The 12745-nt window shown below is 55.3% G+C and overlaps 1 protein-coding gene across 3 annotated transcripts; it reads left to right on the top strand.

Moving 5' to 3' along the window:
* Positions 1–522: 522 nt before the first annotated feature.
* CX3CL1 (C-X3-C motif chemokine ligand 1) lies at positions 523–12521 on the top strand. 3 transcript variants are annotated; one of them, XM_084958779.1, is made up of 4 exons: positions 523–672; positions 4356–4409; positions 6723–6846; positions 8992–12521. In XM_084958779.1, the coding sequence occupies exons 1-4, from the start codon at positions 603–605 to the stop codon at positions 10178–10180; spliced, it is 1437 nt and encodes a 478-aa protein (XP_084814905.1). In that variant the 5' UTR covers positions 523–602; the 3' UTR covers positions 10181–12521. The 3 variants fall into 3 exon arrangements, with proteins under 3 accessions (XP_084814905.1, XP_084814906.1, XP_084814907.1); XM_084958780.1 differs by lacking the exon at positions 4356–4409; XM_084958781.1 differs by lacking the exons at positions 4356–4409; positions 6723–6846.
* The last annotated feature ends 224 nt before the right edge of the window (positions 12522–12745 follow it).

A 12745-nucleotide genomic window follows, 5' to 3' on the forward strand; every position in this document is an offset into this window, starting at 1 on the left:
GAGGAGCAGGGTTCCCCAGGCTCTGGGGCTTTAAGAGGTAAATGCTGGGGGTCCTTCCTGCTGTGGGAGAGCTACCTCCTAGACCAGCGGAGACTGTCAGACCTGGTCCTCCTGGCTTGCCTGCAGCCACACTCTCTAGTCCCCTGTCCTTTTGTTTATTACCTACCTAGGAACGAGGGCCCTAGGCCAGATCCTAGGGCATGTGCCAGCTCCCAGTAGGAAGGTGGCCCTGGCAGATGGGAGGAGAGAAGGCCCTTTGAACCCTAACAGGCCTGGTCCACCCTCCCAGGCAGGTCCTGGTATGAGGGGCCAGCCCAGTACTTCTGCTGCAAGCCCTCGCCCAGAGCCAGGGAGCCCGTTCCTTGGCAACATCCCGAGGAATCCAGTCGCTGCAAACAGGCTCCCTTCCTCTCCCCTCCCACTGCCTGCCTGCTGCCTGTGGGGGCGGGAGGCGGAGGCAGAGGCAGAGGCAGAGGCAGAGCCAGCGGAGCCCCATATAAATCCCGGCAGAGCTCAGGCCGGGAGCAGATAGCACTGAGGGAGATTCGACGAGGGCCCCTGCCGCCTGCCCTGGCCCCCCGGACCCCCGTCCGTCCTCCACCATGGCTCTTACATCTTTCTCGTGGCTGCTCCGCTCGGCTTCATTCTGCCATCTTGCCATGCTGCTGGCGGGTGAGTGATGTCGACTCAGGCAGGAGCAGGGTGGGAGAGCCCCCAGCCCCACTTCTGCCCCTCCGGCCTGACATCGGGGCCCTAGACTCTACTCGGGGAAGGCTGAGGTCCCTGGCAGCCCTTCCTGCGGATGTGCCAGAATGGGATGGGCACCTCCCTGGCCACAGTCATGGTCACAGACGCAGGGTCCCCCTCCTCTTGGAAAGATTTCCAGTCTCCAGAGACTGTCCCTGCCTGGCCTAGTGAGCAAGGTGGTGACCTCATGGCAGAGCACAGAGATGGTGTGGGCAGCACAAGATACCAGGTGTGGAAGTGCTGTGAGGGTGAGGGTTGTGGGAAGCCTGTGGAGGCTCTTGTGGGCACTGGGCTGTGAGCCCTGGGCACAGTGGCCTGGGTCTCCCTGCCCAGGGCTAATATGTAACCCTCAGCCCCAACTCCTGAGTTTTAGCTTAGCCCCTGGCCAGGCCACATTTGGGACTTTCTCCTGTCCTGATGTCAAGACCTCCCCAGGAGTAGGGGGCCCAAGACCAGTGGAGGTCAAGGTCATTGCAGTGTATGAATTGGACTTATCACTGTTGTTGTGGTCTGTAGCCCCCATTCGTGTCTCTCCCATGATACCATCTTTCTCCTCCAAGCATAGCTTAGAAAACATTTGCACCTCCAGTTACTTGCTTTTGGGAGCCTGTGGCCTGGGAGGGCAGGGGATATCCATCCTACCCAACATGAGCAAGATGGAGGTCCAGAGAGGTTTAGACACTGGCCTGAGGATGCACAGCCAGCAACAGGGCAGGAGAAGGTATGACTGGGTGCAGGAGAGAGTGTGGATGCATGCTTCTCACCTCTGTGGGTCACACTGCCTCTACGAACCCTTTGAATCAGCCCCATGCTAAGGGAGTACCCAGGTCATCCGGTAGGTTGAGGCTCAGAAAGGGTGGGAACCTGCCTTAGGGCACACAGCCAGTCTGGGAAAATGAGAACTGGTATCTGGCTTCCAGGACACCTCCATGGAGCAAACTGCCTCCTAGTCCCTCTGTGTGGGGAAAACCCACCAGGAAGTCAGAGAGCAGGTGGGTGCGGGTGGTGCAGGCCAAGTGCTGCTAGCTTCCTGGACTTGAACCCGGAGCCCAGGTTGTTTGGGGACAGTGAGGACTGGAAGATGAGGAGTAAGATGGAGGTTGCTCTGCCATAGCCATGACCCTGAGTGGGGTTTTGCTTTCTTTAGTCGCAGCTGCTGCCTCTTTAAATATTGCTCTCACCTTCTGCATGGTGGGCCTCCAATGCCTGGGAGGACACTATGGAAGTGGGAGGAGGAGGATTATTATACTAAGCTGGGGGTGAGGGGCTTCTATGTCAGGCTGGAGGGTGGATCCTGGGGGACCTTGAATGCTTTATCCAGCAGCCTGAGGCTTCAAAATCATCATCTGCCCTAATCTTGGTCACTCACATGATTTCAACCTTTCTGAGCCTCAGTTTCTCCTCCTGTAAGACTGGGCTCATCTCGGAGGTCCTCATCCATGCTGACATTTGTGGCTCTGAGAGACCCCCTGGGAGCCCCTGCCGGAGTAGGGGCTGGTTCGCAAGATAGAGAGGCCGGAGTGGGCCTGGGGACTTCAGAGCTTCTGTCCTGGCTGGTGCAGGGTGGCTGCGTCAGTTGCCAAATGTGGGTTTGCGGGGCTGTGTCAGGCTGCTTTATATAACAAACCTGCAGATACAAGTCAGAGCAGAGACTCTTTTTCCCCAAGCACTGACGCATTCACTCCCACTCAAGCCCCAGCAGGAGAGAGAGAAAAATCTGAATTAAGCTACTGTCATCTGCCCCCCTGATTTGCGGTGGCGTGGACGGGGAAGGCAGGGGAGGAGAAATCCGGAGTGTCGGGTCCAGGCCCATGTTGAATTTAAATAAAAGTTCCTGTTTCTCTGTTGGTTAAAATTTTATATGTCACAAAGTGCTTCCTTGAGCATTTTGTTGATGCAGTAGATGAGCACCTACTATGTGCCAGGCACTCTTTTAGGTGCTGGGACCACATCAGTGAATGAAACTGCCCAAGATCCTAGCCCTCTGGGCGCTGAACACCAACTGGAAAAGACAGGAAATCCTCAAAATAAATGAGAAAATGATTTGGTCTGTTAGAAAGAAAAAAAAAAAGCGCTATGATTTTAAAAATCAGGGTGTAGGGGAGGTATTGAAATTTTAGGTAGGGGGCCAGGGAAGAAGGATGCATTGAGGGAAGCAGAAGAGGGGGTCACATGGATGTCTCTAGGGCAGTGGTCGTCAGTGCGGGATTTGTCCCCCAGGGGGACATTTGGCAATTTCTGGAGACATTTTCGATTGGGAGGTGCTTAGATATCTAGTGCTTGGAGGCCAAGAATGATGCCAAAAGTCCTGCAATACACAGGCCAGCCTCCACAACAAGAGTTACAGGGTCCAAAATGTCAGCAGTGTTTGCTGTCAAGGAAAGCCTGCTCTAAGAGCCCAGATATTTAACAAACGTTACTCTCAGGACCACCCTGCGAAGCAGGTATTATCTTGTCCATTTTACAAGTGAGGGAACAGAGGCTTAGAGAGCCTAAGGGACTCCTCCAGGACACACAGCTGAGCAATAGCACAAGCCCTCTCTCTCTCGCCCAGAGACCCAGCAACCCCAAACTTTCCCATCTTTTCCTGTCCGTTATCCTCCAAAGAGCCCTTGAGGACCAGCCTGATGGCCACCTCCTCCAAGAAACGTCTCCTGATCAATTGGAGCTGGAAGCAGTCTCTCCCTCACGTAAACCCCGGCACATTTGGGGTCTGTCTCGGTCATGGTGTTTTTACCTGGTGTTTAAGGCAGCCCAGAACAGTGGGGTAACTAGGGGCTGGGAGGAAAACCAGATCTGCTGCTAAGCAGCTGTGTGGTCTTGAGCAAGTCATCGAACCCCTTTGATCCTCAGCTTCCACATCTTTCAACTGAGAATAAAAATTCTGCCTTTGCAGGGATGGGTTGTTGGGAATTAGTGAGAGCAGGTGTGTGTGTGCTGAGCATAGGGTCTAATATACAGTAGGTGCTCTATTAAGAAAAGCTCTGGTGCTTTGTGGTTATCTTAGCTGCCCATTAGGCTGGGAGAATTCTGAGGTCAGAGATGGGCCTTGTTCATCCCTCTACACCTCACAGGGCCTGGAAAGAGGAGGGTCAGTGTTTGTTGACTGACTGAGTAAACATGGTGATCTGATAGCATTTACTGGAATTGAGGTCCCCTCTCCAAGCTCAGCACTCGTCCTTCAGAAGAAAGAGCTCAGGGTTAAGGACAAGAGGGATTGGGTCTTTGTAGATACTCAAAAGTAATTCAAACAAGTGTTGGCTGAATCAGGAAACGGATGAATGGATGGACGGATGATGGATGGATGGATGGATGAAGGATGTGTGAGTGGGTTGGTGAGAGATGGAGGGGTGGGTAGATGAAGGGCTGGAGGATGGGTAGGGGTGGACAGGTGGTAGGTGGGTGAGTGAGGCATGGGTAGATTGATGGGTGAGGGAGTTGGGATGGGTAAGAGGTCAACATGTGGGTGGCAGGGAGCAGGTAGGGGGTTGGCAGGAGGGAGCAGATAAATGGATGGATGGACAGGGAAGCGAGTGGAGGGATAAGGAGTTGAGACATTATTTCATTCAATGATTATTTTTATCCACCTTATGCTTGATGCTGGGAAGCACTCCAACACCAAGACAGACCGGGTCCCTGTTCTCCTGACACTCATATGACAGGTAATAGATGACTGGCTAGTGGAGACATTATCTCCAGTCACAGAACAGAAAACCTCAGTCCCCAGAAGAAAAGCCCCCCCACCGTTAGTTACACAACCTTCTGAGGCAGAGCCAGGAACAGAACCCAGCAGAGCCCATTTGGCATGATGGCAGAGGGTGGGGACTTTGGGACAGGCTGCCACTGTGGCTCTTTAAGCCCTGGAGGTGGACAGTGGCCTTCCCCATCCTGGGAAGTAGAGTCAGAAGAGCAAACCAACCTTCCCTAGCTTATCCCACCTACCCACCGGGCAGCCTCTCCCTGGCTCCAGGTCATGCGGGGGCATCACTTTTCCGGGGGGAACCCCCCCAGATCACCTGCCAGTCCAGGGGACTGGCTCCTGGCTCTACTCAATGGGGCCTGTGGCGGCTGCTGCTGAGTCATTCCGAGGTCCTGTTGGGAGAGGAGGGTGATAAGGCAGCAAGGCAACTTCCACATCCTGCTTCCTCAGAGAGAAGGGACAGCTGGTGACTTAGGGACCAGCGGCAGGGAGGCCCGCTGTCCGCCTCATTTGTAACTAGAGCTGCCCCCTGATGGCCCAGCCCAGCGCTGCAAGTCCTGAACCCCACTTCCCACAAGGCAGGGTAGGCCATGGCGAAGGGGGAGTGATGGGAGGAGAGGCAGATTCTAGAAGGTGTGTGTGTGCACCTGTGTTTGGGAAGGTGGAGCACATTGGGTTTGTGTGTCCACATACATTAAGTATTTGTGTATGAGCACTGTGTGTTTTGCTGCCTCCCAAACTCTGCATAGCTAAAGACGTGTTCTCTCTTGGCTCCACTGCCCTGGAAGTCCTGGCCTCTAGATTTTTGCAACACCCTCTGGGGTCTTGCTTCGGCTGCATATGACCTTGGCCCAGATCTGAAACTCAGCCTCTTCCTCATTTTTTGCATACCCTCTCAAGCTTACACCAAAGCAGGGTAAATTTTGCTGGAGATTTCAGGGGAAGGTGGAAATGCTGGAAATGCAATGCAAACCACTGAATGTTTATGTAAAATATCTGGGTCTCCACTGTCTGTTGTGTCACCCTCATCCTGTCCTGGGTTTCTCTCTGGCTCCAGGTGGGACCCAGCTGTCTGCAGGCCCCTGCCCATCCCACTGTGCCCCCACCCAGGCACAACCCCAATCACAATTTCTCCTCCTAACTCCTCCTCCCCCTGCTTGCCCTGGGAATCCAAACGGCACATTCTGTTTCTCTCTGCACCTGCTTCCAAACTCACTCTGGCTCTTAACAGCAGAACAAAGGATTGTACACTCAGCGCCCTCCTTAGAAGGTGTACTTACGTATTTAAAATTTGGGGGGAGTTCCCATTGTGGCGCAGCGGAAACGAATCTGACTAGGAACCATGAGGTTTCGGGTTCCATCCCTGGCCTCGCTCAGTGGATTAAGGATCCAGCGTTGCCGTGAGCTGTGGTGGAGGTCGCAGACGTGGCTTGGATCCTATGTTGCTGTGGCTGTGATGTGGGCCAGCAGCCGTAGCTCCAATTAGGCCCCTAGCCTGGGAATCTCTATATGTATGGGTGTGGCCCTAAAAACACAAAAAACAAAACAAAACAGAACAAAAAAAAAAAACACTTAAAAAATTTTTTTTAGTATTTGCTACGTGCACCTGGTTGCATGTGTGCCTTTTTTTTTTTGGGGGGGTGCATATATATGTGCCATTGTGTCTGTTGCTGTGAGAGTACGCGTGTGTATGTGTCATAGGGTGTGCACACAGGATGTGGATGGACAGAGGTCTGGGTGTGTCTCAGCTTGTGGAGATCCATGAATATGGATCAGGCTGAGAGGAAGGAATGGGATGTAGATGAGAGGGGCGAGGGTTGAACAGGTGACTTACTGGGGTAAAGGTGTGTGGGGGGAAGTCAGCACCGGGGGCCTGGCGGGAGCACCTGTTCCATCACTTGCTGGCTGTGTAACCTCAGGCAGATCCTTGTTATTCTCACTCATCTCCCCTAGTGAAGTACAGACTAACTACAGCGACTTAATTTTTTAAGTTAAACACTTACATTGTGCCAGGTAATGACAGCTTTATAAGCAAGAATTCATTTTCATTAATCCTTACCTTTACCCCATGAAGTAGATATTTTTGTTGTCCCTATATCCTCAGGTGGGGAAACTGAGGCATAGAAAGGTTTGGCCGGGGGGTAGGTGGCTGAGGTCAAGGGTATGCAGGGCATTGGTTGTGGCTTGGGTGGTGTGGCTGGGACAAGCTGGTGTGGGGCTGGGCAGCCAGATGCCCCGAGACAGTCCTGCTGACTGGGGGCCTCTGTGGGTTCAGGACAGCACTTTGGTGTGAACAAATGCAGCATCAAGTGCAGCGGTATGACCAACAAGATGATCCCTCTGCAGCTCCTAGTCCATTACCAACTGCCTCAAGGATCATGCGGCCAAAATGTCGTCATGTAGGTACTGCCCTCTCGGCCTCTGCATTCCTTTCAAGCCCCCGGGGATGGTCCCAGGCCTCTGCTACTCCGTATCCACCTCCTCTCCTCCCAACCTGGGTTCCTGGCCAAGGGCCTCAGCAAAAGCTCCTCTTGCTCCTGACCTACTGGCCTCCTTTCGACCTTAATATCTTTGCTGCATGGCAGGGGTGAGGTGTGGCTTCCTGGGGGGCCAGAGCCTGGAGCAGCCACCCTGGGTCATAATTTCTCCTGGGCCAAAGCGTGTTTTCTGCAGTGCTTGCCCTGCTGCCTTTCATGGGGGAGGTAAAACATGGTGCTCTGAAAGGTCAGGCTCCAGAAGCCAACAGATCTGGGGCAAATCCTGGCTTCACTCCTCACTGGGTGACCCTGGTCGTGTCGCCTACCCTCTGCACTTTAGTTTCCTTATCTGTAAAATAGGCAGTTGGGAGGATGAAAAGAAATAATGAAAATAAAGTGCTTGGCACAATGTCCGGAAGCTGCTGACAATGGGAGAGGCCAAGATGATTATCTTCATTGGACAGAAGAGGAAATAGAATCCCTCCCCAGAGACTGGGGAGGAGTCAGGCCAAGCCAGATTTCTCTCTGGCTTTTGGGACCCCTGGCCATCTTGGCTGCTTTCTCCCCTGGGGTCCCTCTTGGGTACCGCAGTAGGAAATGACTGGTGGGCCTTCGAAGCGGGACTCAGCTAAAGGAAGTTGTACTTCTTCCTGTTGATTGTTGCTAAGAATGGCCAGCGTGCTGGCGCCTGACCTCTCCACTCACCTGTCAAGACTTGCATCCCCCAGACTCCCCTAAATGTTTGCTGCTATTTTCTTCCTTTTCTTTTTTCTTTCTTTCCTTTTCTTTCTTTTTCTTTTCTTTTCTTTTTTTTTTTTTTTTTTTTTTTTTTTAGGGCCGCCTGCGGCATATGGAGGGTCCCAGGCTAGGGGTCGAATCGGAGCTGCAGCTGTGCCAGCCTACACCCTAGCCACAGCAATGCACCAGATCCGAGCCACGTCTTTGACCTACACCACAGCTCACGGCAACGCCGGATCCTTAACCCACTGAGTGGGGCCAAGGATCAAACCCGCACCCTCACGCATAGTAGTGGGGTTCGTTACCACGGAACCACAACAGGAACTCCCGTTTGCTTCTATTTTCTAGTGAGATGCTCTAGAGAGAGGCTAACGGCACCGGGGCAGCAGGGCATCCATGGGGTCTGCGGGGTCACGCCCGCTTTCTGGACCTCTCTGGCTTCCAGCGTTCTGGAGCCGGGCACATGTACATTACCTCTCTGAGCCTCGATCCTCTCATCTGTGAAATGGGGATGTGTGTGGTAGCCGCCTTGCAGGAGGGGTGTGACGTTCAAACAGGCAAAAATGCCCAACACAGGCTGCGGTGTGGAGCACGGTCCCAGCCAGCTCAGAGCTGTGATCTCAGGAGTAAACCAGCCACACACAGCTTCAAAGGAAGCTCAGGATTTGGGTGGCGCTCAGGGTCCCAACAAGCCATCATCTATAGGGCTGTAGCTCCCTAGTGCCCTTTCTGCCTGAGGACATACTCTCGGAGAGGAGGGTAGCGGTCCACAGGGCAGCCTGCAGCGGAGAGGGAGGAGGTAGAGGATGCTGTGACATGGAGGCCTCCTCTTTCCCGAATGAGGAGGCCCCACCACCAGTCACACACTTGGTGGCACAGAACGCCTGTGACATCTCCTCCCAATCAGAAAACTCATAGCGCAAAGCCCCCGCCTTCATGTTAGTGATATTATTATTAATATTGTTATTCGTTTACTGTTCTCCTACTCTGAGCCAGTGGTTTATATCATTTTAATTTTTTACAATACCACAGAAGTAGGGTGAGCCCACCTGCCAGAATTTTCGCAAAAAGTCCCACATCTCGAGAACCCCCTCAGTCCATTTTTCTGGGACAGCTGGTCCCCCTCCAGAAGGCGGGAGTCTCTCTCCAGTTCTCAAGTGAGAACAGGAAGTTCCGGACGCTGAGCTGCCCCAGCCGAGCAGCTCACCGCTAGTAAGTGGTGGGGCTAGGATTTCCAGCCAGGTCCGCTCACCTGCAGAGCATCTGCATGATGCCCCCACTCCGCAGAGCAGCTGGACATCACTGGGTCCCTCTTTTCCTTCCTTGCAGCTTGAAGACCAGAAAGCAGAAATTATTCTGTGCTGACTCAAACGAGGAATGGGTCAGAGAGGCCATGGACTATCTAAACCGCCGGGCTGATCTTCTGGGTCAGAATGGTGGCAAGTTCGAGAAGCAAATCGGCATGAGTGAGCCCAGGACCACCCTGGCCACCAGGGGAATGGACGGGTCTGCGGTCTCAGAGACCAAAGTCACAAGTGAAAGCAGTAGCCAGGAGGCACGGAGGGCCTTCGGTACTTCCCCAGGGCTGCCGACAGGAGCGGCTGATTCCAGGGGGACCAGGTTCCCCTCCACTTCAAAGTCTCCGGATGGAGGGCCCGAGACAACTGAGCTTTCCAACGGGGCTGCCATCACCACCGCCACGTCTTGGCAGAGTTCTTCTTACCAGCCGGGGGCAGGCCCCTGGGCTGAGGAGAAAGCCTCTGAAGCCCCCTCCACCCAGGCCCCCCCCACCCAGACCCTCCCCACCCAGGCCCCCCCCACCCAGGCCCCCTCCACCCAGACCCTCCCCCCCCAGGCCCCCCCCACCCAGGCCCCCTCCACCCAGACCCTCCCCACCCAGGCCCCCTCCACCCAGACCCCTCCCACCCTGACCCTCCCCACCCAGGGCCCCTCTACCCAGGCCCCCTCCACCCAGACCCTCCCCACCCGGGCTCCCCCCACCCAGGCCCCCTCCACCCAGGCCCCTACTATTTCATACACAGTCCCAGAGGACTATGTTGGGTCTGAACCTTTGTGGATCAAGGGCCAGGATCCCACACCAGAGAACTCTCTAGGGCCCAAAGAGCTGGGTCCCCCTTCAGCTCCCATGGATGCTTTCATGGGACCCGGCAACGTTTCTGACGTCTTCGTGGTCTCTGCATCCTCTGAAGGGTCTCCCAGCACGGATCCATCGGCCTCCGGCAGGGCCCCCAAGGCCAAGGAGCCCATGCACGCCACCATGGACCCCCAGAGGCTGGGCGTCCTCAGTACTTCCATCCCCGACTCCCATGCGGCCACCCGGAGGCAGGCGGTGGGGCTGCTGGCCTTCCTTGGTCTCCTTTTCTTCCTCGGAGTGGCCATGTTTGCCTACCAGAGTCTGCAGGGCTGCTCCCGCAAGATGTCAGGGGACATGGCAGAAGGGCTATGCTATGTCCCCCGGAGCTGTGGCAGTAACTCTTACGTCCTGGTGCCAGTGTGAGCTGCCCACCTGCCTGCGTCGCTGTTAACTGCCTGGGGTCCCCCATCCTCACACCCACCCTCAGCCAAGCGCCTGGTCTGAGCTGGGATGATTGGAGCAAGGAGGCAGGATCCCTAGGTGGGACTGCTCTCAGCTCCTGGAGGCCACCCTTGACCATTCTTAACCCATGGTGGACAGAGAGAGGCCTCCACAACTCAGACCAATACCCTAAGTCACAAAACTCTCCTCCGCTATTGGCTACTCAGAGGGTCCTTTAGACACCATGCCAGCCCCAGTGAACAGTTATGTACTGAACGCCCAGCACCCTGACCCATGTCCCCTGTGGGTACCATGATCATCCCACCTCACAAACAAGGCTCAGGCCAGGCCCCTTCTGCCCTGTCCGTCACACCTCATTGTGTCTCTTGGTCCCGCTGCGGTTGCCTGTCACCCTGGCCACCTGCGGTGCTAGCTCCCCTGCCCCCTGTACAGTCCCCCTGCCCCAGCCGGGACCTGTCTTTTCTTGCATGAGGCTAGGGTGGCGTGCTTCCTGGGACTTCTCCCAGCAAAGGATCTGCCCTCAGGTTGGCGTCACGGGAACAGGAGATGAAATTGTGCAGTGGCTCCACTTTCTTCCCTCCTCAGCCTGTGCTCTGCAGCGGAGGAATATTGACTCTGACCGCGAAGGCTGGGGGTCTAGTCCCAGGCCCACCACTGATCCATCAATGCATTCATACCTCTGGTTTCCCGTCTGTGAAAGGCAAGAGGGATGGCAAATATGTGGCAGTAACCTGTAGCCCTGACAGGGCATCAGTAATTGATGCAGAGACCTCTTTCCACAGACCTGAGGTGCAGCCTCACAACCTTCATCAGCCAGTTGATGAGACAGGCCCATCCGTGGATGCTGTGGCCTGGAGGGCCTGCCTTGCTGGAGGGAGTCAGCACTGTGGGTCCCCTGGGTGGGGGCTGGGCTGGGACACTTAAGGGGCAGAGACCGATTTTGAAGTCTTTCCCCCCCCCACCCCGTGCCGCCCCCACCCCCAGTTTTGAGAACAGCCTCTCCCTGTGTCCTCCTGGATCACTGGGACACTGAGGCCACTCACCAAGTGACTAGTAACAGACTGCAGGAGGAGCGGAGGCCTGCAGGCTCTGCAGAAAGCAGCCGGGGAGCAGCTGCAGGCAGTAGCCATGCTCCTTTGTTAGGGACCTGGGTCCAGCATTTGCTCTTTCTTCCCTGCGGGCCTGGCTTCCCCTTCCACCTCTCACTGCTCCCTGAATGCACTGTTCTCTGCGCTCCGAGATCGTCTCCACTCCCCTTCACCCCTATGCAGGCAGGGCCAGGAATTTCCATGATGTTTTCCAGATCAGAATCCACCGTGGAAACCTGAGGTTCCCAGCGGGCAGGGGAGGGGAAGTTATGGGTGTGAAGTCGGGGGTTCCCTTTTTGGCACTGAAGACCCGGGCGGGCCTAGATGGGGCTAGAGGCTCACTGGACTGACCAGCACCCCATGGTCAGAGCTGGACCTGCAGGTCTCACCCTTCAGGGTCTCTGGCGGCAGCTCCCCACCGCCCTCTGATGCTCTCTTTGTGTATTCCTTTTCCCCCACCAGAGAAGCCTCCCATAGGCTAGGCTTCCCCAAGCTATGGGTGACTCACTCCCCTGCAGAGAAGATACTGAGGGGAAGCACACGCAGCTCTGGTCCACGAAGAGAGGGAAGCCATGTCTCGCCCCCCGCCTGGGCCCCCTGCCCTCCTCTGCAGGGCAGGGTGCAGGATGTTTGGGCCTGGCTCGGGTGGAGGGCACTCTGACATCTCAGAGAGGAGGACTATGGATCTGAACGCACTTTTGGGGGCTCTCCTTGGCTGGGAGCCTTCAAGGAGCTGGGCACTAGCAATGGGGCTCCCCTCTGTGAGAAAGCAGCTAGGAACAGTGGGTCCCCCTTTCATGGATTTTGTGAATCACAGGAACGAGATTTTGGTCTTTTTTTTTTTTTTTGTCTTTTTTTGGTGTTGTTGTTGTTGCTATTTCTTGGGCCGCTCCCGCGGCATATGGAGGTTCCTAGGCTAGGGGATCGAATCGGAGCTACAGCCACAGGCCTACGCCAGAGCCACAGCAACGCGGGATCCGAGCCGCGTCTGCAACCTACACCACAGCTCATGGCAACGCCGGATCGTTAACCCCCTGAGCAAGGGCAGGGACCGAACCCGCAACCTCATGGTTCCTAGTCGGATTCGTTAACAACTGCGCCACGACAAATGAATTTGGACAGAGATGGTTGACCCTCTTGCTTCTAAAGGCCTATTACCAGTGTATGTGCCATTTTGTATTTTACTAATAAAACTGAAAATCTTGTGAGCCAAATGAAATTACTTTTCCTTGGGCAGGCTCGGCAACCAGAGCCTCTGGGAGGATGGAATGGGGAGGGGCCGAGACTCTCTGGGGCAGCAGGCCGGGAACTTTACAGTAATAGGAGAAGGGGCCCTGGGAATGGGGGTGAGGAGGGTTGAACCCCTGGCCTGGCTCTGCTCTGCAGAAGTGTGTGTGACATGGGGCAACATATAAAATCAGGGTGTGAGACTTCTCCT

This window comes from Sus scrofa, chromosome 6, assembly GCF_054392235.1.
Source record: "Sus scrofa isolate SSC_HxYL_T2T_F1_AM1 chromosome 6, Sscrofa_HxYL_maternal_Yorkshire_Landrace_v2.0, whole genome shotgun sequence".
In the NCBI taxonomy this organism is placed as follows: domain Eukaryota; kingdom Metazoa; phylum Chordata; class Mammalia; order Artiodactyla; family Suidae; genus Sus; species Sus scrofa.